The 23,200-nt window shown below is 52.5% G+C and overlaps 9 protein-coding genes across 9 annotated transcripts; 6 read left to right on the forward strand and 3 right to left on the reverse strand.

Moving 5' to 3' along the window:
- Positions 1–166: 166 nt before the first annotated feature.
- Positions 167–1,782, forward strand: CKM354_000123700 (uncharacterized protein; the record flags this gene model as incomplete). Its single annotated transcript, XM_044796355.1, has 3 exons — positions 167–500; positions 549–1,412; positions 1,469–1,782. The coding sequence occupies 3 exons, from the start codon at positions 167–169 to the stop codon at positions 1,780–1,782; spliced, it is 1,512 nt and encodes a 503-aa protein (XP_044652290.1).
- A 65-nt stretch (positions 1,783–1,847) lies between these two features.
- On the reverse strand, positions 1,848–2,969 carry CKM354_000123800 (uncharacterized protein; the record flags this gene model as incomplete). The annotated part of the gene is made up of 1 exon (XM_044796356.1): positions 1,848–2,969. One exon carries the CDS (start codon positions 2,967–2,969, stop codon positions 1,848–1,850), a length of 1,122 nt encoding a protein of 373 aa, XP_044652291.1.
- An 880-nt stretch (positions 2,970–3,849) lies between these two features.
- Positions 3,850–5,114, forward strand: CKM354_000123900 (uncharacterized protein; the record flags this gene model as incomplete). The annotated part of the gene is made up of 5 exons (XM_044796357.1): positions 3,850–4,104; positions 4,163–4,250; positions 4,301–4,542; positions 4,615–4,881; positions 4,932–5,114. 5 exons carry the CDS (start codon positions 3,850–3,852, stop codon positions 5,112–5,114), a joined length of 1,035 nt encoding a protein of 344 aa, XP_044652292.1.
- A 1,826-nt stretch (positions 5,115–6,940) lies between these two features.
- CKM354_000124000 (uncharacterized protein) lies at positions 6,941–9,520 on the forward strand (the record flags this gene model as incomplete). Its single annotated transcript, XM_044796358.1, has 1 exon — positions 6,941–9,520. The coding sequence occupies one exon, from the start codon at positions 6,941–6,943 to the stop codon at positions 9,518–9,520; it is 2,580 nt and encodes an 859-aa protein (XP_044652293.1).
- A 303-nt stretch (positions 9,521–9,823) lies between these two features.
- On the reverse strand, positions 9,824–10,654 carry CKM354_000124100 (uncharacterized protein; the record flags this gene model as incomplete). The annotated part of the gene is made up of 1 exon (XM_044796359.1): positions 9,824–10,654. One exon carries the CDS (start codon positions 10,652–10,654, stop codon positions 9,824–9,826), a length of 831 nt encoding a protein of 276 aa, XP_044652294.1.
- Positions 10,655–11,982: 1,328 nt separating this feature from the next.
- Positions 11,983–12,969, forward strand: CKM354_000124200 (uncharacterized protein; the record flags this gene model as incomplete). The annotated part of the gene is made up of 1 exon (XM_044796360.1): positions 11,983–12,969. One exon carries the CDS (start codon positions 11,983–11,985, stop codon positions 12,967–12,969), a length of 987 nt encoding a protein of 328 aa, XP_044652295.1.
- A 572-nt stretch (positions 12,970–13,541) lies between these two features.
- CKM354_000124300 (uncharacterized protein) lies at positions 13,542–17,804 on the reverse strand (the record flags this gene model as incomplete). Its single annotated transcript, XM_044796361.1, has 1 exon — positions 13,542–17,804. The coding sequence occupies one exon, from the start codon at positions 17,802–17,804 to the stop codon at positions 13,542–13,544; it is 4,263 nt and encodes a 1,420-aa protein (XP_044652296.1).
- A 220-nt stretch (positions 17,805–18,024) lies between these two features.
- On the forward strand, positions 18,025–18,752 carry CKM354_000124400 (uncharacterized protein; the record flags this gene model as incomplete). Its single annotated transcript, XM_044796362.1, has 2 exons — positions 18,025–18,129; positions 18,195–18,752. 2 exons carry the CDS (start codon positions 18,025–18,027, stop codon positions 18,750–18,752), a joined length of 663 nt encoding a protein of 220 aa, XP_044652297.1.
- A 1,435-nt stretch (positions 18,753–20,187) lies between these two features.
- Positions 20,188–21,287, forward strand: CKM354_000124500 (uncharacterized protein; the record flags this gene model as incomplete). The annotated part of the gene is made up of 2 exons (XM_044796363.1): positions 20,188–20,746; positions 20,857–21,287. 2 exons carry the CDS (start codon positions 20,188–20,190, stop codon positions 21,285–21,287), a joined length of 990 nt encoding a protein of 329 aa, XP_044652298.1.
- Between the last annotated feature and the right edge of the window lie 1,913 nt (positions 21,288–23,200).

Below are 23,200 nucleotides of genomic sequence, written 5' to 3' on the forward strand. Positions count from 1 at the left end.
CGAGGCAAGCGATTCGATGCGGGCGATAAGACTGACCCAAGTAGCTCAAAGCTGCTACAGCTTACTTCCAGCACCTTTAGTACTTCGAAGCTGTCTTCTACCCATTTCGCGACAGACAAGTTCAAACAGGAGTAGACAACCATTGCAGCATCGGAAATTTGGCAACATGGCAGCTCAAGCTCAAAGTATCGAGCTCTCAGCTCCCAATGGTCGCAAATACAGCCAGCCCACGGGTCTCTTCATCAACAACGAATTTGTGCAAGCCAAGAGCGGCAAGACTATCACCACGATAGATCCTGCGACTGAGCAAGAGATTGCTACAGTGCAGGCTGCTGGTGAGCAAGATGTCGAAAATGCAGTTCAAGCAGCGTACAAGGCTCTCAAGGACCCTTCTTGGAAGCTACTACCGCCGACTGATCGAGGGCAATTGATGCTTAAGCTTGCGGATCTGGTTGAACAGAATAAGGAGCTTTTGGCAACTATTGAGGCTTGGGATAATGGTGAGTGATGCGCAGTGAAACTTCTGATATGCCACTCATCGTAGTCAGGCAAGACATACAACGACGCAGTGAGCGGTGACGTTGCCGAAGTCGCCTTGACTCTTCGCTACTACGCTGGATGGGCGGACAAGACATTCGGACAGACGATTAGCACAACACCTCAAAAGCTTGCCTACACTCTTCGACAACCAATTGGAGTCGTTGGCATGGTCGTCCCTTGGAACTATCCTCTTGCAACTGCAGGCTGGAAGCTAGGTCCAGCGCTCGCCTGCGGCAATACGGTTGTACTGAAATCATCCGAGTTCACACCACTTAGTGTTCTCGTCCTTGGCCAGCTCATTCGCGAAGCTGGCTTCCCACCTGGCGTCGTTAACTTGATCAGCGGCTATGGAGCAGATGCCGGCGCAACACTTGTATCACATCCACTCGTGGACAAGGTGTCGTTCACTGGAAGCACGAACACCGGACGACAGATCATGAAGATGGCATCTGCCACACTCAAAAACATCACGCTGGAGACTGGCGGCAAATCACCTCTGTTAGTCTTTTCGGACGCTGATCTGGAACAAGCTGTCAAATGGTCACACCTCGGTATCATGTCGAATCAAGGACAAATTTGCACATCGACGTCCCGCATCCTAGTCGAGGAGAGCATTTACGATGAGTTCGTGAAGCAATTCGTCGCGGAGGTGAAACAAGTCAGCAAAGTTGGCGATCAGTGGGATGAGTCCACGTATCAAGGCCCGCAGGTCTCGAAACAACAGTATGAGAAGATTCTCAGCTATATCAAGCTTGGCAAAGAAGAAGGCGCAAGTGTTGTTACTGGTGGAGAATCATTGCAGCAAGAGAAGGGCGAAGGTTTCTACATCGCGCCGACGGTTTTCACGAATGTGAAGGATGATATGAAGATCTGTAAGTTGACATTTGTAATATGCGCCCGTCATCAATATTTGCTGACAACAACGCAGATCGCGAAGAAATCTTTGGCCCTGTTGTTGCGATTGCAAGCTTCAAAGATGAAGCTGACGCACTTCGCAAAGCGAACGATACCACTTACGGCCTTGGCGCTGCGGTATTTACGCAGAACATTGAGCGTGCGCACAGAGTGGCTGCAGAGATCGAGGCTGGAATGGTTTGGATCAACAGTAGCCAGGACTCTGATCCTCGCATTCCATTTGGAGGAGTCAAACAGTCGGGTATTGGAAGAGAGCTTGGAGAGGCAGGACTGGAGGCATACAGCCAGATCAAGGCTGTGCATATCAATATGGGTAACAAGTTGTAGCGTCATTGGACGCAGAAGGTCTAAGTCTACACTGTATATTCCACAGATCTGCTATCGGTACAAAATTATTGCAGGCCGGCGACAGTCTCACCAAGAGTCAGGCTGGCTGGGTTGACAGCAGTCGCAGCAGCAGCAATACGAGACTCATAAAAGTATGCAGCAGCCGCACCTGCAGCACCCATGCCCGAGACGACCCACGTCCAAGGGTTCGCGACCTCAAACAATGAAGGCCAGAAAGAATGCTTCTGTAGCTGATAGAGCTCAAATTGAGCGTGCTTCGACTTGGACTCCTTGGCGTAGCGCTCTGCCTGCGAGGCCTCGTTTTCGCGGTCTCCGCCAATCCACCTCAAGAAGAAGTAGTTCGCCGCGGGGCCGAGTAGTTGTGACCAGGTGAAGAGCTGAGAACCGTAGTTCCAGAGCGGGAAAGCGAGATGGACAAGAGAGTCGCCAAAGTAGTTGGGGTGTCGGACGATCGACCAGACTCCCGAGCGTAGCAGGTCGCTTTGTTGTTTGCCCTCTTCCTTGTTCTTGTGCGAATCGAGTTGCCAGTCTGCAAGTGTCTCCAACGCAAGCCCCGCAGTAAAAATGCCAGCCGCTGTCAATCGGATCGTCTGCGCCCAGTCTGCTGGTGCACCAGTGAAGCCAGTCACAGAATCTGCACGGAAAGGTAGAGTGAACGGAAGCGAGATCGCGGTTTGAAAGGCAGCTTCGAGTGCGAAGAGGAGCGATGCCTTGTTCCAGAATCCAGATTGCTGTTTAACGTTCTCGTATCGTACATCATCTTTGCCTCGTGAAACGCTACGCTTCACAATGCGATAGAAGAGGCGAGCTCCCCATGCTGTGACCGCTCCGAGAAGGAGTTTCTGCGAATAGCTCAGGCTCTTGAGTATTTCCAGTGCAGGTGCGCGAGGGCCGGCAAGTGAATGTCTCCCAACAGCAGTCCACCATGCATTGATGACCATTCCACTTGGCCATAAGTAATCTTTTATTTCGACGCGGTTTGTGCTCCGAGCGATGCCGTATGCAATGACGCTCAATCCACCGTGCAGTCCGAAAGATGGGAGAACCGCATTTTGTAGGAGACCGACCGTCGATGTGACTTTGCCATTGGAGAAGATGGAGTCGTGGCCATTGAGGGCCTTCTCGGCCGTCGGTATGTCCGCCGTTGCGGACGCTGCGGCTGTCATGATTGAAGCAGAAGCAGTGAAGCAGCAGCAGCAGAGAGACACGTTTTGTGGGAGCCACTTCTCTCCCGTATATATTGACGAGCCTGAACGTGGAGCGGGTACTACATGAGATCATATTTGCGAGCTCCGGATATTTGCCGACTTTGGCGAATGCTCGACACGTCGATTTTGATGAAGTCTCACAGACATGTCGAATCTCGTCGACCAGGACAATTATCGACAAGACCGTATTAAAGGACCTGACAGCCGAGTTGTATTTCCTAGCCGATGACCTGGGCCTTCGCTTCCTTCGCCATGTCCAGCCACGCGTCGCTCGCGATCCGCATCGGATACAGCTATGCTGCTACCGGATTTTCTCCTCTGACTTGTCGAGAGACGGGTATCCGACGGCGATGAGATTCTCATACGCATCCTTGCCGCCGCTGTGCTGCTGGCCATGCCGAAATCTCGAGCCAAGCTGATGTCTTGGGTCTACTCAGTACTGAGTACCAACATGGCTTGCGGGGTCGGGGCCATGGTCGCACTTGCTCAAGTCATCAAGTCTCTCTTTCCTTCTTCTTCACCGGAGGAACGAAAGAGCTTGAGCACCTCTGGCCAACTACATGTGTTCGGACTCAGCCGCGGAATGTGTGGCCTATTGTTAAGGCGCGCCTGCCCTTCACCGGATTGCGTCCAGCACAACTGCGATTTGCCTCATGTTCTGGTCTCATCAGTGCGTGTGTACAACAACAGCAGCAGCCTCCGCATCTTCAGGAAGACACGAGCGGAGCAAGAAGTCTCGCAACAACGCCTCCGAGATTCACTTAGCGATTGATCGAGAACAAGAAGAGGAGACCATTGAAACTGAATAGGTCCACCCCAATCTCACCAACGCGAAAGCATGCACCCCACAGTCCGCACAACCTGGCTACGGTTGGGCCGCCGAGTGGTTCAGCCACCTTTATGCTTGACTAGCTCGAGCATCGTCAACACTTACTACCAAACGATCAAGATTCCGTGTATCGGACCTGTTTGGAGAGCATTCTCGTCAGCAAGAAGCAACCTCAATGCAACTAGCATCGCGACTCCGAGCGTGCAGTCTCCAGAGGCAGCCAAGACAGCTGCAAGCAAATATCAGCTGCCAGCACAATTTGACGTCGGTGATATTCTGTCCCACAGATGCAAGCCAAAGCACTGATATGATAATTTCACAGATCTCAGACAGAATCGTGGCCGCTACAGGTGGAGGCGGTGGTCTGACGCTCTGCAATGCGGAGTTTCTTGCGAAGCTAGGCGCTCATGGTAAGCAATATCGACGGCGTAAAGATCCAGCTCCTGAGAACAAAACGCAGTGTATTGTCTCGACTACCAAGAAGAGCCCTCAGTCGAATGGCTGCACACCCAAGCTCGAGTTGCAGATTCTAAGACCGGCTCTCTCACCTACGTTCGTCTCGATACACGGAACTACGAGGAGCAAGAAGCCGTCTTCGCCCACATTGCTGACAAGCACAATGGAATCCATGGTCTCATCGCAGGAGCTGGCGTCAACTTCGTGATGCCCGCTCTTGATTATCCGCCGGAGCAGGTCGACCGCGTGAGTCGAGAACAGCGCGCATTAGCTTCCGTGCGAAGGGCCTGTCGCTGACTAGTAACCCTCTCTTCGCAGGTCATGGACATAAATTTCAAGGGCGTCTTCTACTCAGCTAGAGCCTGTGCAAGACAGATGATTAAGTACAAGACACCCGGCAGCATCGTCCTGATCGCATCCATGAGCGCACGAGTGGCCAACAGAGGGCTGCTGTGTAGTGTCTACAACGCATCGAAAGCAGCTGTCGACCAACTAGCAAGGAGCCTCGCAGCGGAGTGGTCGCAGATTGTTGATGGAAAGCCGATTCGAGTGAACAGTCTTTGCCCTGGGAACGTTGTCACACCGGTAAGATCTTCAGGACGTCGGGGAGACTTTTGTTAACAGTCGTGACATAGATGGTTTTGAAAAACTTCGCGGATGAGCCACACCTCAAAGCACAATGGGAGGACCAAAACATGCTCAAGCGCTTGTCAGAAAGTTCCGAATACACGGGAGCCATGTTGTACCTGTTGTCAGATGCTTCGTCTTTCAAAACCGGTGCCTCAGAGATTGTGGATGGTGGGTACACCGCGTGGTAACGGGGCTTATGGCACTGGAACTAGGCGAATCGCTATCAGGGAGGAAGCTGCTGTGGGCGTGAATCGTGGTGCATAGGCGTGACTTTTCGGTGTTGTCTGTTTTTGGTTAGTCTTTGGAGGACCAGTCAACTAGCTCCGCTGACAGGCTACACGGGACTGCTGTTCGGTAGTGGACGTTGCACAAAGCAAGAGGTGAAGTACAGTCCTCGACCCGAACCCTCGTTCCATGCATACACATTCCCGTTTCTAGTCAAGAATGCCTCATTGGAAGACATCTATTGGTTAGGGCGCTCTTTTGATGGCCGTAGCATCTGACTGGCGAAGATTTGGGTCGTCGCGGCCGTGTGATGGTTGTCGTAGCATGATTTGCTGGAGTACAGTGTTCATCTGCTGCTATTCAGTCACAATGCATTGTCATGGGTATATCAGATCATCAGATATTGCATGGCAGGCCACCATACTTCGCTTCCAAGATCAAGTGTGAAGGTCGCTATGGTTCCGGTTCCATATGGTTGGTCGCTGCAAAGTCGTGTGCAGAGTGCAGACAAGTTTCATGCAGGGCTGGCGGGAAGCCAGGACAGCAAAGCAGGGTCCGTCAACGGGCAGAAAATGTTTGTGCGTATGTGGTACGAGAATGTTCTTTCCCAAGTCTGGAGAGACCAGTGATGCAGATGATCCGCTGGTGAGCAGAAGCCAGAGAGGCAATCTCGTGTCGGGCGGGAGAACACGGCATGGGTCATCAGCTGAGCTGAGTGTTGGTGAGACGTGGTCTCTCCGACAGTGTTGTAGGGTTTGTCGTTCCAGTGTCCGGAGCGATCAGCGGTCGGTGTCCAATGTGCATTCGCTGCAGCGCATAGCAATGCGCGACGAAGATCTTCTCGGTGGTGCTGTAGATCCAAAGGGTCTCGACCTCTGTGATAGTGTGAAACGCGTGTGTGGGTAGCCAGCAGGACGCGCAGCGTGCAGTGCAGATCATCCCTCGGGCGAGCTCAAACAGTAATAACTTGATAACATTGATCAGTTCTAGTGCGGAAGTACTTTGTACACCGGTAGTCCGCCATGTGTCGATGACCCTGACGTTTGTTGGTGAAGCTTGCGCCAAGTCGGATTTGCCTTTGGCTTTCACGGTCTGGATCTAGACGACTCGCGTGATGTCTGAGAGCCTCTGGGCGCACTTTTCATGATCGTTTCTTGATAACAATCATCCCCAGTGCTCGCTGCAGTATCGCGAGTCTGGCTCGACGACAGCAAGCATGCGGTGGGTGCATTCGGCGTAGGCGTGCATGTGGGCATGGCGATGACTATGATCCAAATCATTTGAAGCGGCGGAGCAGAGCAGAGCAGCGCAGCCCTCCGGACCCTGCTTCGGACGGGCCGTTCGACGATGATGCAAGTGCCCTGCAGGCCCGCCCGTCGCCTCTTTGCCAAATCCTGTACAGTAACCCATCTGGCTCACGCACCTCACGCTTTCTGCACCATTCTGGCATTGTCGTGTTGCTGCCACTACTTCGCCCACGCCACCGACCGCCATCGCCCTGCCCTGCCCCGCCCGCCCGCCCGCCCTCACAACATTGAACCCATCCTCGCTGCGCTGCCTACGTCACTTTGGCGGCAAACTCGACCCGCTTCAGAAGACGACGTGACCACGACAGCATCCACGATCCGTAGACTATGTGCTTCTCCCGCGTCTCGACATATGCCGCTAGTCTTTGCTGCTAGTTGGTCGCGTGCAGCACACCTGATACCCTCCCAACCATCTTCCTCGACCCTGTGAGACCGCAGAACGACGCGCCGCCGCCCACGAGCCTCAGCACCTCTCTGCCGGCATGACCCAGACCGCTTCGTCGCCGATACATCCTCCGCCGCCGTCATCGCATGTTCAACGGCCTCCATCCGCCATGGCGCCGCGCATAACAAGTCCTCAGCAAAGAAATGCCCCCAGCACGCCATCTCCGAACTACTTTGCCTTCCATGCCGACGACAATTCATATCTTACCGCATCCAAAAACATCTTCTCGCCGCCTTCCAGCAGTATCCGCTCCACAGCAGGTGTGTCCCCGGCCGTCGTTCCACTCGACCAAAATGACCAGTACGCCGCTTTCAAAAAGTCGTCGGAAGGGAATGGGAATAAGGCTTTCAACCTGTCTGGACTGAGCACTGCAAGACCGGCTCTTGTCTCGCGCCCGAGCGTCAACAGTAAAGCGTGGGCACCGACCCCAGCAAAGTCGTCCCCGCAGCACAGCGACCCAAAAGACATATCAGCCCAACAGCCTTCACACCGCTCAGTCTTGGACCAGTCTACCATATTGTCTCGCTCGCCCAAGCGGTCACACTCACCCGGCTCGCAGAACATCAGCAAGAGACGCGCGTCGCCTCCGACCTTCGATGACTTTCAAAAGGACATGTCCAATGGCAAACTAGATTCGCCCAAATCTGATGACGGCCAAAGCTTCCGCTTACAGCTTCCGCTGGACAACTTGGCAGCGTCCTATCAGGCTCAGAAGAACCGCTCCGAGACGCTCCCGGTCACAACGGATACTGACGCGACCGTTTTCGCCACTCCGCAGCATGTGGTGAACTTGCTCAACACGAGAAACGAAGACATCCTCCTTCTAGACCTGCGCGTCCAAACACAATACGCCAACTCTCACATCAACTCTGCGCTCAGTCTGTGCATACCTACAACATTACTGAAAAGACCCTCCTTCAACGTACAGAAACTTGCAGACACTTTCAAAGACGAGGAACAACGCGCGAAATTTGAGAACTGGAGAAAGAGCAGCTATATTGTTGTCTACGATGGCAGCTCCGCCGTGACGAAGGACGCCACCATATGTCTAAACACCATCAAGAAATTCCGCGGCGAAGGTTACAATGGAACTCTCTACATCATCAAAGGTGGATTCCACGAATTCTCCAAACGCTTCCCTCAATATGTCGACAGTGGCCTCCAGAGTCAGTCCAATGGCTCGCAGGGCGTTAATGGCGATGGTCCAGAGGTGGCTCCGGTCGTCGGTGGCTGTCCCATGCCATCGACTGACAAGCCAGCGAATCCTTTCTTTGGCAACATCAGACAAAACATGGATCTGATTGGGGGCGTTGGACAGATTGAACTGAAACACCCTTCACAAGAGACGAGTTCTGCAGAAGAGGAGTATCCACAGTGGATCAAAACCGCCGCCCAGAAGAATGACAAAGGCAAGCGCGTGGCTAATCGCTTCGAGCAGATCGAGCGCAGGGAAAAGAAGCGCATGGAAGACGCGCTCTCTGGCAAGGTGTCTTTCGGTACGCCGACAAATGTCGACGCTTCAGGCGCGGTTCAAATTGCTGGATTAGAGAAGGGCAACAAGAATCGTTACAACAACATCTGGCCATTTGAACACTCGCGAGTACGCCTTCAAGGGGTTCCGAATCATGGTTGCGACTACTTCAATGCAAGTCACATCAAGGCGGCTTGGAGCAACAAGAGGTATATTTCAACGCAAGCACCGATTCCTGCTACGTTCAACGATTTTTGGAACGTAGTTTGGCAGCAAGACGTGCGTGTCGTGGTCATGCTCACTGCCGAGAAGGAAGGCGCTCAAGTCAAGGCGCATAACTACTGGGACCAGAGGCAATATGGATCAATACACCTTGACTTCCTGTCTGAAAAGCGAGCATCGCTGGAACCGTCCAGGATACACAAAGCACATCAGAAAAGGCCGTCCACTGTGAAACGTAATTCGACGAAGTCACAAAATCCTGGTGTACCGCTCGCCACAATCGACAACAAGGAAGTAAAGAATGCTGGTGGAGAGCAGCCCTACGTAATCGTGAGGAAGTTCACAATCAGCCACGACCGTTTCCCATTCGAACCAATGCGTGAAATCACCCAACTTCAGTACTCCTCGTGGCCTGATTTTGGAGCTCCTGCACATCCGGCGCATCTACTGGGCTTGGTTGAACAGACGAATGCCGTCGTCCGTGCGACGAATAAGGTACGGGCTAGTCAGCCTGAAGACAGTGATCGGCCAATTCTAGTGCACTGCTCAGCTGGCTGCGGCAGGACAGGCACATTTTGTACTGTCGACAGTGTGATTGATATGCTGAAGCGTCAGCGCATCAGCAGCTCCTCGAAGGACCATAGCCCGATGGATGTCGACTCAACGCCATCAGCAAAGAAGAAAGCTGAGAAGGGTAGCGACAGCAATGGTGATTTCTTCGCTTCACAATATCAACCGACCACTAGGGACCTCGATGACTCCTGGCTATCGCGTGACGACGTAGACCTCGTGGAGAGAACGGTCGAAGATTTTCGACACCAAAGACTCAGCATGGTTCAAACCTTGCGACAATATGTATTGTGCTACGAAAGTGTTATGGAATGGATAGTAGACCAACAACAGTTGGCAAAAGAGCAGGACTAAGGCCAAGATTCTTGGGTCATGAGCATAGGAACTGGATCGGGCATTGATCTCTCGAATTGGAGTGCAACGAGTACACACGGGGCGGGTAGATCTTCTTTCGTGGCGTTAGGGAGGTTGGAAGAGCAGCATTGCATGACCGGAATGTCAAGAAATGAACGTTGAGCATGTGGGAACTGTCAGGGTGAACGCATCGGGAAGGAGCGCTCGAGGAACAATATTTTTTGGTGACCTACAAGCATAGCGAGGTTTTGGGGAATAATATATCAGAGTGGCGTTTCGTCGCCACTGTTGGTCAACGACAGTCTACAATTTGAAGTTTCCATGCCTTCCACTGCCCTCACTGAATCTCTTCGCACCTGCCGCTCCCTCTGCTCTGACTGCTTCGATACCATTCTCGTATTCATATTTCAATGCTTCGTCCAGACTTCCCGCATCATACGCAGCAAAGTAAGCTGACTTGCGGTCCAGGTTCATGCACAATTGCGGGAACTTGAGCAATGACTCTGCTAGTTTGATAGCTTCTTCCACGACATCTGTTCCTTCGGGTGCCAATCGATTGGCAAGTCCGATTTGCATCGCTTCTTCAGCATAGACAGGCCTTCCGGTCAATGTCAGATCCAATGCTCTGGAAAGGCCGATTAAACGCTGAAGTCGGACTGTTCCGCCATCGATCAGTGGAACTCCCCAGCGTCGACAGAAAACTCCGAAGAAAGCGTTTGATGCTATGACGCGCATGTCGGCTAGGAGGGAGAGTTCGAAACCGCCTGCTACTGCTGGGCCAGAGATTGCGGCTATGAGTGGTTTGGAAAGGAGCATACGGGAAGGACCCATCGGACCAAGGCTATTGAGGGTTTGGCCTGTTTTGGGTGAGGTTGAAGGGACGGAGTTGGATGGTTTGACGGTGTGGAGATCGTAGCCTGCGCAGAAGGCGGGCTGCTGGTGGCCATTCTCGCCTGTGAGGATTGCGATCTTCTGATCGGGGTCGTTTTCAAAGTCTTGGAATGCTGCGTAGAGTTTGTCGGCTGTGGGAGCGTTTACTGCGTTGCGTCTGTGTAGGCGGGAGAGGGTTATGAGGGTTATGTTAGGGTGTGGATGGGTGATTTGGATGGCGTTGGGTTCGGGGTCTTGAGACATAATGGTTCTATGCGCTTTGAAGTTCCTGATGGATTTGCTATCAATCCTTCAGTAGTATATATGTATTGATGGTTGATGTTCAGGTCACTTCTAAGCGTGAGATTCTCGCGGAATGTGCCTCGGCTTCACGTGTGGAAGGTTGTCCTGGTCGTCGTGCGGTTGCCCTATCCTTCCTAAAGGCCATCTTGTCGTTGCAAACAAGCTCGCAACGCTGTCCCCCCGACAATGCTGATGGGAGAACCAACAAGCATCGGACGTAGGGTATGTGTTTGACGTCTGTATCTCCGGTGCGGGAGTTCTCTACTTTATCCGCTGACTTGTTCCTGGTCTAGCGTGGCCTTGGCATTGACCGCAACTGCTGCTTCAACGCATGCTTGCTACCAGCGTACTCGCTCTTCGCATCCTGGCCTTCTTGCATCGGACAGGAAAGACTGGATCATCGCCCGTCACGCCGCGCTCATTCGTTCTTCTCCATAGTCCCAGCCTCGGCTCACAGCATGTTGCTGCCGGGTCTAACAACCAGGTAGGCATTGAAGGTGACCGATTTCGCGGAGAGCATAACTGATCTCAGACCGCGAGCTCATCCACGGCTCCTCGGCAGACATCTAGAAGATGTACCCTTATCTCTACGTCTGGTATCAGTCCTATCCAGCTCGACTCATGAGCATATCTGTTGTCATATGAGGACAGTGCTTCACCACTGGACTAGTGAGAAGGCATTCCAGGACATGAAGCCAAACACACGATCCTCGGCGGCAGGAAATCCATTGAAGAGCTCCACGCACAGATTGCGCGGTATTGACCGGAAGGCTCGGCAGCTGGAGTGCCATTCCGTCACTCATGCACCAGCGTGCTTCAGTAAGACGCCAAGGTTCCCTGAGGCGTTTCCCGTGAAGCTGCAATGCGGTTGAGCGCCCGTGAGTGTTCGCAAGTGCGTTGCGCCGTACGTCTCAAGCCTGCAAACACATCAGCTTCTTGCTTCTCTCGTATTTTTGGTGCCCCGAGAAGCAGCGTGTAGTTTCCACGTACGAAAATGACTCATTATGCGTCGTTTGCTCCGACGAAGGCTCTTCACCAAAGTGATTGAGCATTGTGCGACACAGGAGAGCATTCACAAGCGTACACGAAGCAACTGTCTGCACGGTACTTCTTGACTGCATCTTCCAAGCTGTTCCACGAGCACTCTTGCAGCGTTTGTTAGAAAGCTGATTGTGAAAGAGTAGCAAACACGGCGCACGGTATATGGCTGCGCTCGAGCGCAGAGCAGTGTCTTTGCGTGAAGCAGACATGTCCACATAGGTCTAGCCAAGTCGACACCAACGCCAGCCATGAATCAACATCCGAATCTCTGGATCCCATCTGCCACTCACAGGCTCTGGGGACATGGCGGCATCTATCGCGGTGTCGTGAAAACGAGAGATAAGGCATTCGACACGGATCGTCCAGACTATCCGCACCAAACGGAAGCAAAGCAGTTTGGAGACGCACATCTCCCAGCCGCAGCTGATGTGTTCTTGGGGACCTGGCTGCCTACAAGAGTCAGCGCCAAGGTCCACGGACTGCACGGCGAAGATTCGAATTTTGCAGATGGAAATTCTACCTCGGGTGTCTACGCGATCTCCATCACGGAAGCCACCATCGCCAGCTTTCACATTGAAGATCAAGGTGACACTGTCACGTTATCGGAGAAGGCCGCGAAGAACAGAAAGAAATCGAAAGCCACGAAGAAGAAATCGACTGCTCGGTCCAGCCCAAAGACAAATGAAAAGACCCAAGAGACCCCAACCAAAGCGGCCACCGAAGCTCTCTCCAAAACACAACTCGCAACTCCCAGCAAGACGACTCCGAAACCCCAGTCCTCCACTCCTCAATCTGGTGACAAGCGAAACAGTCAAACCGCTGGCCTTTTAGATGAGGATGACGAAAGCAAGGAGAAAAACGTAGCAGGAAATCGAAAGGTGTCAGCAGACGACTTGCATCAGATGAGAGAACTCTCACAAGCCTTCCAAACATCTTTCGAGCTCGGCAACCCTATCAGAGTCTTACGCGGTGGTCCTGTGCGCGAAGGTTCCTTCCCGATCAGTTTCAGGAAAGGCTTCCGGTACGACGGTCTTTACACCATTGTCGGCCGGAAGTTCGATGTCAGAAGCGACGAAACCAACTGTTGGATCTGGACTCTGGAAAGAGTTCCGGGTCAGAAAGCATTGAGTGAAATTCAGGATTCATCGCCCACGCAAAGCCAACTGGACGATTTCATCAAATGCGTGGAGCAGTGGAAAGATTGCAGGGAGAATGGGTGGTCGATGCCGACTTGAAGACATCCACTGCGATAGAAGACAGGGAGCAGGGAAGGAGAGAGAGAGAGAGGCTGCGGAGAACCGTGCCATCAGCATGATTCACTGACTGACTAACTTATCACTCATTTGGAACCTTAGCAGTGATTCTCAATCGCTTGTTAGCTTTGAATCGAGACCTTGCCAGCGTAGAGCGCTTGTTCCGCTTGGTAGCTCCAAGTAACAACAATGACTTTCATAGTCGACATTCTCCTTTTCAGTTGCGTGCGGATCCCATTCTACGTTCCTACCTCTGCTTCCATAATGGCCACGTAACTCCAATTCCATCTTCAAATTTGGTGGTCAGGCGTTGCATATGCCATCTCGGCTCCATGTCAGTTTTTCGTCGCGCAATGCGATGAGCGAGAACAGAGGTCACCAATGAACGTACTAAGATCTGCATGCGCAGAAAGATGAAGCGCGTGATCCTTTGATCTGAGAGCTGTTGTCACGCTCTGCTTCAACGTACTCTATACAAGTGCTCGTCACTTCAAGAGGACCACTTCATATGCCTCGTTGTCAGCACATCCACAAGCTTATACAAAACATACAACCTATACCTCCGCATCTCCAAGCTCCTCCTCACCGTCCAACGCCCCATCTTCCTCATCCTCAACCTCGTCTTCCTCTCCCTCTTCAATTCTCCCCTTCTCTCCAACTGCAGGCGGCGGTAATTCTCCTTTTCCCTCCTTCAGAGCTTTCACCTTCGCATTCGTCATATCAAACACATACTGGCCAAGATGTTCCACGTTGACCATATCGACCACCTTTCCTTCACCTTGCACTTGCTCGTCGACTTTGCGGTCGGTGGGGAACAACTCCCCGGTGACAAGCGTCAATTTGTTCGACCTCTCGAAGAAAGCCCCAAAAGCCTCTCGCAACTCGAGAGACGACTCAAACACTTCTCTCCTCCCAAGAATATACAGACCCAACCTCGCTCTCGAAAGCGCCACGGTAAGTCTTCGCAGGTCGCGAAGGTACCCAGGAGATTTTGTCCTTGTGAGCGACAGAATGATGTAGTCATTCTGCTCGCCTTGATATTTGTCGACTGTGCCGACCCAGCCCGGTAGGCCAAACAGACGATTCTTCTCGCATCGGTGCTTCAAGACGTCTTTCACTAGCGCTCTCTGCCCGGCATAAGCTGTCAAGATAGTGATCTTCTCTGCAGGATACCCAAGCAGACGCATGTACTGATACAATGCAACAGCATACTCAGCTTCACCCAGATTTTGGATGAAGGCAGGAGAAGGCTCGGTCTCGCCAGCGCCTTTGTAGTCCGTGACATCGATGAATTGGTATTCGTATCGGAAGCCTGGGTTGGCGGCGACAAACTCGGGAGCGGTGGAGGTGAATGGGAGGTTGGTGAGTGAGGGGTATCGCCATTTGTATAGATCCGCGAGCGTTGGACGACTACGACCTTGTGCGTCGAGGATGATATGTGGGACCCCGAGACGGACCAGGCGTTGGAACAGAGATTGCTCGAGGTTGGCGTAGCTTCTGAGAGCAATGTCCTGAATGACAGGTGAATTTTGAAGGTGGTCGCCGACGAGCACGACACGTTGGAGTGGGTTCTCGGGCGTCTTGCCATCCTGTAATCGTGGCCTTTGGAGCACGAACGGGACGAAGTTCTCGATCTCTGTGATTTGTGCGGCCTCTTCCATGATCACGTTGTCGTATTTGAATCCGAGCTGCGCAATTTCTTGTCGGCGAATAGCGGCATGCGTCGATGTCATGGCGATGATGCGCGCCTCCTTGACAAGGAGATAATTGCTCTTGTCGCGTTGTGCTCGTAGTATCTCGAACGGCCGAATGTCAGCAAGCTCGGAAAAGATGCGGTTGATATGCCTCTCGCAGCCCTTCGCAGTGTCCACGAGCTGCTCCCGTGACGCGTCAGGAAGGAACAGAGGTTGCGGCGCGTCGGCAAAAAATGCATGGAAGGGGAACGTGGCGATGATCTGTTCAGATGTGGTATCGGCAGAATCGATGCTGTCCCAGTAACGTTTCCACCGTGGCTGAACCCAGACCTGATCGAAATATTCTGCTGTTTCGCAAGTGCTGCCGTGGGCACCAGGGGCTTCGATACTTGTGGCAAGTCTCTGTACATCAGCAAGGTAGCGTGCGCCTCGTTCAAGGAAGGACTCGATGCGACCGGCTTTGCTGAAGCTCGCTTCGGTAGTTAATTCCTCCTCTCCATGGCCGAGACGCAGCAGGTGTCGCTCGTCAATATCCAACGCCACAATCTTTTGGAAGAGCTGATTGAGCGCTTGATTGGAATGGGCGATCAGAAGTGTGCGCTGCTGTGGGAAATTATGATAGATGTTACTGATGACCTGGGTCGCAACATCAGTCTTGCCAGTTCCTGGAGGTCCAACAATGACTGTCAGGCCAGGCTGAGTGCCAGCGGTCACCGCTTCTACCTGGGTCGGCGTGAAGCGAACATGATTCAACTTGGGCGCGTCTTCGGGATATGGGCCAGCATTGGGTGGCTCGTACGTCGACACTCTGAACGTCTCTGCTGATGGCGCAGGATCCGGGCCATCGGGCTGATCTCGTCTCCTCTTCTTGCCCTTCGCGGGAGGAGGCGCGGGGGCAGATCCAGTGTTCTCTAGCACATATGGCGGCCTGGGAACGGCATCCAGCTTTGGATCTGGTTCGACAGTTTTGCCAGGCAGGGACTCGATCAGATGCTGCCAATCGAGAAATGTATCTCGATAGTCTACACTTTGGAGCTTGTTGGGTAGTCGCTTGAACGCCGCAGAAGCCGGATCGCCGATTCCCAAGAAGACCTCCTCAAACCATGATGGAACTGGAGCATCAGAGGTAGCCAATTGCTTGATACTGTCGAGCACAGGGCGAAAATTGTTTTCCCTTGCCCGTCTTCGCACAATCAGATTGATACTCTCGTAGACATCTGGCTTGCCACTAGCTTCTCGATCTTTGTCGGCTTTGTAGGACGCGGTGTCAAGTCGAAGTAACAGCCTACGCTGTCTCGGTCGTGGTCCATCGTCTGAGAAGCCCTGATTGTCCTGATTCTGCTTGAGTACTCTGCTGTTCTCATCAAGCACACTGATGACTTCTGCGCATCTGACAGTCTTCAAGCCAAACTTATCAGCGATGGACTGCTTCTCGGCAGCGCCATTGGTGAGTTTGTGGGCACCGTCTTCGGGACTTAGTGCCAACAAATACACCGTGTCATCTGGCCGTAAGCTTTCCCACTCTCTTCGCAGCCCCGGCTGCAATCTGCTGACGTCAAGAATAATTTCCACCTTGACCTCCGCCGGCACAGTCTCACCTACGCGAGCAGGGGCTGTTTCGATGATTGCAGGCTTCGGGATTGGTATCGCCATCCGCGAGAAACCATCAAAGCGGACGATGCCTCCGCCTCTCCGAGGTTGCAGTCTCTTGATAGTATCTTCTAAGTGTTTGCGCAGGCTATAAAAAGCTTCATATCGGTAGAGTGTGAAAGACCTCCACAAGAAGTCTCCAATCGTTAGGTATTGCAGGTTGAGCTTCGGTATCGCTAGAGGCTGATTTACAGCATGCTCATGAGCAGGGAGTCGAGCATTTTTGTATAACGCATCTTCTGTTGGCAGGATCTGCAGCTTCTGCATGCGCTCTGTGTAGTACGGTTTCCGCTCGATCACAGCGACCAAAATCTCGACAAGGAACGGTCGATCCTGTACGAGTTGTGTAGACTCTGGGTATTCTCTGGTTCGCAGGCCCATCTCCTGACACAGCTGTAGCAGCTCGTCATCCGTGAGATCTTTCAGGTGACCTTCCAGCTCTTCGCGTCGTCCGAGCGCGCCATAGTTGTTCAAGATCAAAATCTTGAGCTTCTCGGGTTGTAACTTCACGCCAACCTTTTGCAGTTTTGATATGCTAGCATTCTGAGTCTCCTCGTATTCCTGGCTGCTAAGCTGTCGTCCGGTGTGATCGTCGATAGGAAAGTGCGTGTAGTGGAGAAGCAATTCGTAGAAGTCCCGTATCCGCGATTCTTGTTGATACAGCGGCGAGAGTGTAATTGCTGGCAGAAGGTTCAGATCCTGCAGCAAAGTGTTCACGTACCGTCGTGTAGGCAGCTGACTCTGCAAATCACACAGCAACTCGAGGAAGCGTTCGCAGTATGCCACATCTTCACTCTTTTTGGTTGTAGCATACAACTTGTCGAAAAAGCTCAGCACGAGCAGATACAGCCAACTCCTCTCGAATCGCAGCCTGGCTTGACCTGCAGCATCTGCGTTGTCGAACTTTTTCCCTGATGCCCGCCATGCCTTTTGTAATTGTGCGCTTTTCGAGATCAACCTTTCCCTCACCGCATCGCTGTGCAAACTGTGCCATATCCCGATCGATACCAGGGGGGCGCACTCTTTGCGCACGACTCCACTGTCCAAACTCTGGTATGCGCCAACGATGAATGCGAGAAGATGTTCGCGGAGAAAGGTGGCAAGGCTGGCATCGACGCTCAGGTGCAGCACCCGTCGGAAGAAATCTGCAAACTCATCGGGCGTGTTTGCGAAGAGGGACCATGTGGGCAGGTTTTCGGATCGTTTGGTGTTGACGAGCAAGGCGATGAGAAGGACGTGGTGGTTGGAAGCATTCTCGCTGTACCCAGGCCAGAGATAGCGCTCGAGTGCCTGCAGTTGTTCGAGCAGCAGGAGGGAGAACGTCGAAAAGTGGTCGTCTTCGACAAGCTTCCAGAGCTCGTCGATGGTGGCCGGCTGCACTTTGGGCGCTGCAGAAGACGACAGCCAGTTGTCGCGCGCGATCTGGGCAATGGCACTGTCGCCCGTCAGGTCGCTAATGCCCGGCCGCGCCATGTTCTGTGCTGTTTCGTCTGCCTGCGACGGACAGACGCGTGGAATCGCAGCAACAGCCTCCGCACGTGAAAGTGTCGACCAGAATTAATCGAATCCAACTTGACGTCGAGGTGCGCGCTGATTGGCCAATGCCCTGCTTCTTTCGACCACCACACACGAACAGCTTCCCACTGCCGCCGCACCGCACCGCACCACCACCACCACCCGCACACTTTCCACCATGGGCGAACGACAGGGCGAGGTCATCTCTGTCACCGAGGGCCCCGAGCTGGGCGAGACAGGCAGGCCACAGGTGCCCGCAAAGCGTCTCAATGGCGATTATCCCGTGAGACTCCTCCCATCTTCCACCAACTCCTCCTCCGCTCGCACCACTGACTCTTCTCGCGCCAGCTTATCGACTCCGATCCACACTTCAAACGCGTCGTAGGCTACGCTCGCCCCTCCGACTATGCCAGTGGTGCTGCTCTGGCAGCTGCTGGCCCAGCTCTCATGTACTGGTTCGAGCGCATCTCCCCCTCAGAAGTCGGTCGTGGTGGTTTCGCACAGATCATGCGTCTACAAGGCGCCGTTGGAGTCGCCGCTGGTTTCTTCTACTTTTACTCGCGCTCTATCAACCGCTTCTACGGCTTCTCAGAGAACCGACGCGAGATCGAGATGGACATGCGGGAGATGACCGATAAGGTCAAGCGAGGGGAGCCTCTGTACGGACAAACGACCTTGACCGAGTATATGCAAGGCGCCGCGTCGCGACAAAGTCGGTACTCGGGTACCTTCCTGCATGTGATGCCGTGGTTCAACTTCGTCAACCATAATCAACACGGCGTGGATACGGCGAAATACTACAGAAATGCAGAGTGGGAGCTGGAGCAGGAGAAGCAAGGGAAGAGCTTGACAGACATGGCAAAGGAGAAATATCAGCAAGCGAAAGAGAAGGTGGGCGCGAAGTAGGAGGGTTGACCTTCCAGTAAAGCGGCCAGCAAAGGCTTTTTCTCTATGTTGTATAAGGCTCGCGAAGAAAGAGGCCGGAGCGATCTTCCAGTGAAAATGGCGTAGAAACGGTGGAGTCAAGGAATGACGAAATGTACAACTTCAACTACCTTTTCGTTACGAAGGACCTGCGGTGAGCATACAGACAACACGGTGATTTTGCTGACGAAGAGGCTCAAAAGTATTGACGTTCAAGTATGGGCTGTATAGGTATGTACTAGCAGTTGACTACGAAGTCTCGAAATATGTTCAAGCTGCAATTCAATCAAGATGCGATCCGGAAGGGGCAGCGATCAAGCGACTCGAGGCTTGACTGTATTTGCATACCCTACGAAACACACGAGCTGGCGCACGCATGTCCGAATCATACCACGATGGCGATAGGACTGATTCAAAGCTTTCTATCATAGACCGCTATCACCGTGCCTCTACTCAACGGACAATCTACAAACACGACTACTCAAGCATATCCGAGAACCCGGCTGGGATAAAAGAAAACTGTGTAAGCGCCAAAATGTGTACTATGTTTGACTTTCCAAAATCGACAGCACAGCACAACATGTTCAAGCTCTCTCGCGGTGGCAGAAAGAGAGCAATAATGGCCTATCACGATATATACTTCCGCTAAAGCAAAAGAAGGAGAAATGCTACTAGCCGGACTTGAACCAGCATTCCGTAGAGGTAGGACGCTGGGGAACCCAGGATGCCCTCTACGTGCCCTAACCATTAGACCACAGCAGCCGAGAACGGACATTTTTAGGGCTATGATACATTCAAGATCCTGAGGTACATCCGAATCCGATCCGCGGCAAATCCTTCTCCTTCGACTTCTGCTATAACTCGTCTTTGTATAGCAAAAGTTGAAGCAAAAGGAAATGCCGCGGATCGGATTCGAACCAATGCCTTCAGCTGCACTCGCTTCACTCTCACACGTCTCCCGCCCTGCCGGCCCTCGCAGAACCTCATCAAACGTTCCTCGTCTCAAGCTATGCTGGGGAACTGACGTGTTGACCACTACACTACCGCGGCGGTTTCGATACAGAGGACGGTGAAAAGTTTCTTATAAAGTCACAAGAAGTAAAGGTGTTGTGAAGAAGGTGCGTGTGACATAGTTTGTAGGTGGGAAGTTCACTTCACTTACAAAGCAAATGCAGGTACGGCGGGATTCATCACAGCGGAACATCGTTGCACGAGCTGATAGTGGAGCCTATGTGACCCACCAGCCAACAGCCGAGCTGAACTATCCTGAATCCTTTGGGTCCTGTCCACCTTTATTTCAAGTTCATTCTTGTTCTTCGCCATGTGCAACCCTCTGGTCACCACAAACTTTTTTTTCACAAACCTCCAACCAAATCGCCACTAACACAGAATTACAAGCATCCTGAACGAACAAAGTATGCCTCGACGCGACGTAGAATTCAAAACAATCGACCAAGTCACCCTGCGCGGATGGCTCTACACACCAGAAAATGATCAACAAACACCAACAGACGTCAGTAGCAAAATTCCTCCCGAAGATGGAGCCAAAAATCTCATATCATGCCTCATCATGACCCACGGTTGGTCTTGCGTGAAAGAAATGGATCTTCCGCGCTTCGCTGAAGCCTTCACGTCCGCCCTCTCTATTGCTGTACTCATCTACGACCATCGTAGCTTCGGATCCTCAGACACAAAACCTGGCTGTCCCGAGCGAGAGATTGTGCCTTGGGAACAGCAGAGCGATATTTCAGATGCCGTGTCCTACCTCCAAGTCGAGTGTTCGGACTTCATTGATCCCGAGAGAATCGCACTTTGGGGTTACAGTTTCGCTGGCGGACATGCAATCACTGTTGGCGCGAGTGATCCGAGGATCAAAGCTGTAATCGCCTGCGCACCTGTTGTCAGTGGCTGGGGTCAGGCGAGGAGGATCATCAGGCCAGAAGTGTTAGGATCAACATTGAAGGCTTTTGAGGAAGGTGGGTTTGACTGCAATACTCTACTCCCGTGTTACATTTCGTGCATTGCCATCGTGACTCTTGCAGTCACTCTACTGCAGTTACTCTCATCAGCTAACAACATATCACAGACCGCAAAGCCCGCTATACTGGCGGCTACCAACCTATCACCCGCATCCCGGTGGTCTCCTCCGATCCCAACGGGATCGCCTCTCCCGCTGCTCCCGAAGCCTACGCATACTTCTCCAAGTATGATAAGTCCAATAACCTCTCCTCAACCTGGGTCAACGATATGACGCTCCGCACATCCTATCTTCCACTATTCCACGAGGCCCAAGGATACATTCAGTACATCTCTCCTCGTCCGCTGTTGATGGTCGTCATGGACCGGGATGCGCAAGCCATGACGGAGTTGGAGTTGGAAGCGTATGAGAAAGCGCGAGAGCCCAAGGAATTGCAAATGTTGAAGGGAGGACATTTTGATTTGTTCGGCGAAGGAAATTTCGAAAAGGCTGTAGAGAAGCAAATTGACTTTTTGAGGAGATGGGTGGTCGATTCGTAGGAGATAGTTCCAAGTCTTGACGGCAATATGGCAAGTCATTTGCGAAGTCTGTACACTCTATGCTCACAGATCGTCCTCGCGGAAGAACGAAGAAGACACATTATTGACGCTCATCAATCTACCTCACCGACGATCCTTCGCCATCTCCCCTCGGGCTGAGCTCTTCCACAATATTCTGCGGATCCTTCCACGCCAGGCTCACATACTTCGTATGACTGCCCCTCGCCACCAACTCATCCTTCTCATTGCGAAACACAATCGACGTATACGCCAGCGTTTTTCCGACTATCACCGCCACCCACATCAGCAATTCCACTTCACATGTCGAGAAGTCAGGCTACATTGAGACGAGGACTTACATTTATCACACTTCACCTCCGCCCTGATCAAATCTCCCACTTTCCCTCCCGAATTGAGATATGTCACATTCAAATCCGTGCTTACGCCCGTCGCGAAGAGGCCTCGCGAAGCCACGGCCAAGGAGCCACCAAGGTCGACCATCGAGGCAATAGTGCCGCCATGAAGGATTTTGAGGCGATTCTATAACACGTCAGATCACCATATGTTAGCGGCGGGGAGTGAATGCAGAGAACTCAGACGAAGGGGACCTGGACGTACCGTATGATGCTTCTCGATATCCAATTCAAAGTTCACCGTTCCCGGTCGAGCGGCCGTGATGCGGAGCTGTAAGAATGCCCAATCAGGACGAGTTCCATGAGCTGAGATGCCAACAATCGACACGCGAACGCGTCTTTTCTGTTCGCGGGCTGTCTTGGAGCAAAGCCTAAGCCATACACGATCGTCTTGGCTTCAAACGGCGTGGGTATGCCGCAGCTCGTCGCAAGAGATATTTGCTGTACGCGGCGCCAGCTTTTGAGAGACGCATTTCAATATCGCATCATAGGGAAAGAGTAACATACACCGTCGAGTAATCTATAACAGCACTATCAGTGAGATAGAACATCGAACAAGATAGGCACGCAATACCTCGGTTCCAAACCCGAATTGGCCCGGAAAGACTCCCAGACAGAGCGTACAAACGGGAGACACTTGGTACTCATGACGTTGGCTAGTACAACAGGTAAAGACAGGATCGAGTTTGATAGGAAGTGATCAAGGGAGAGGAAGCATTGACCGCTTTGGCACGAGAGCGAGAGGCGTGGTTGATAAAAGTGGAGAACGAACTTGATGCCGTAAGCAGAATTGAGGCTTGCAGCTGAGCGGACTCAATATCCTCAAGCAAAAAGAACGAGAAGGATGAGACACAACATTTCAGTACCAATTCGCCATTCGAAACAGTATCTGCACCCTATATTGACTGAGCGCAAAAACCCTGCCTCCCTGTGCGTCACTAACCCAATATTTCGCGTCGGTACACTCAATCCACCCTCGAATGGTCGTCGGAAAGCATCAACTCGTCACAAGTCTGGGGAGAGAGAGTCTAGACGTTAGAACCGTGATCATCGACAGCGTCCACGTAGCGAAACCCACGAAGCCGCCCTTGACCATCATTCCATCCGCATCCCAGCATCAGCTCATTCATTACCAGCAGTGGCTATCAAAGCCGCTGCGCCCGAAGCCAATGCCCTCTCTCCCCCACTCGTGTCGAGAAGACAGCCTGAAAGCAAAGAAGAAGCAGAAACGCAGCGCGATCAGTCCATGTCTAGAGCCCGTGATGAACGCCGTCGCCCGAAAAACATTTTTGCTGATCCCAAAATGCATCGCAAGTCGCTGCGATTCGCAATGACCAGTTGAATGCAAACACCTCTTGTTGCCGTGCATTGTCGAGAAAGAACTTTTACAACACGCAAGAAGCGAAGCGCAAGCACACGTCAAAAAGCAGCGATCCTCTTTTCTATCCCTCGACCCCGCGGAAATGCAGATTAGTAGTCGTAATATTGGTAACACAGTCC

This window comes from Cercospora kikuchii (assembly GCF_019650295.1).
Source record: "Cercospora kikuchii DNA, contig_00001, whole genome shotgun sequence".
NCBI lineage: Eukaryota > Fungi > Ascomycota > Dothideomycetes > Mycosphaerellales > Mycosphaerellaceae > Cercospora > Cercospora kikuchii.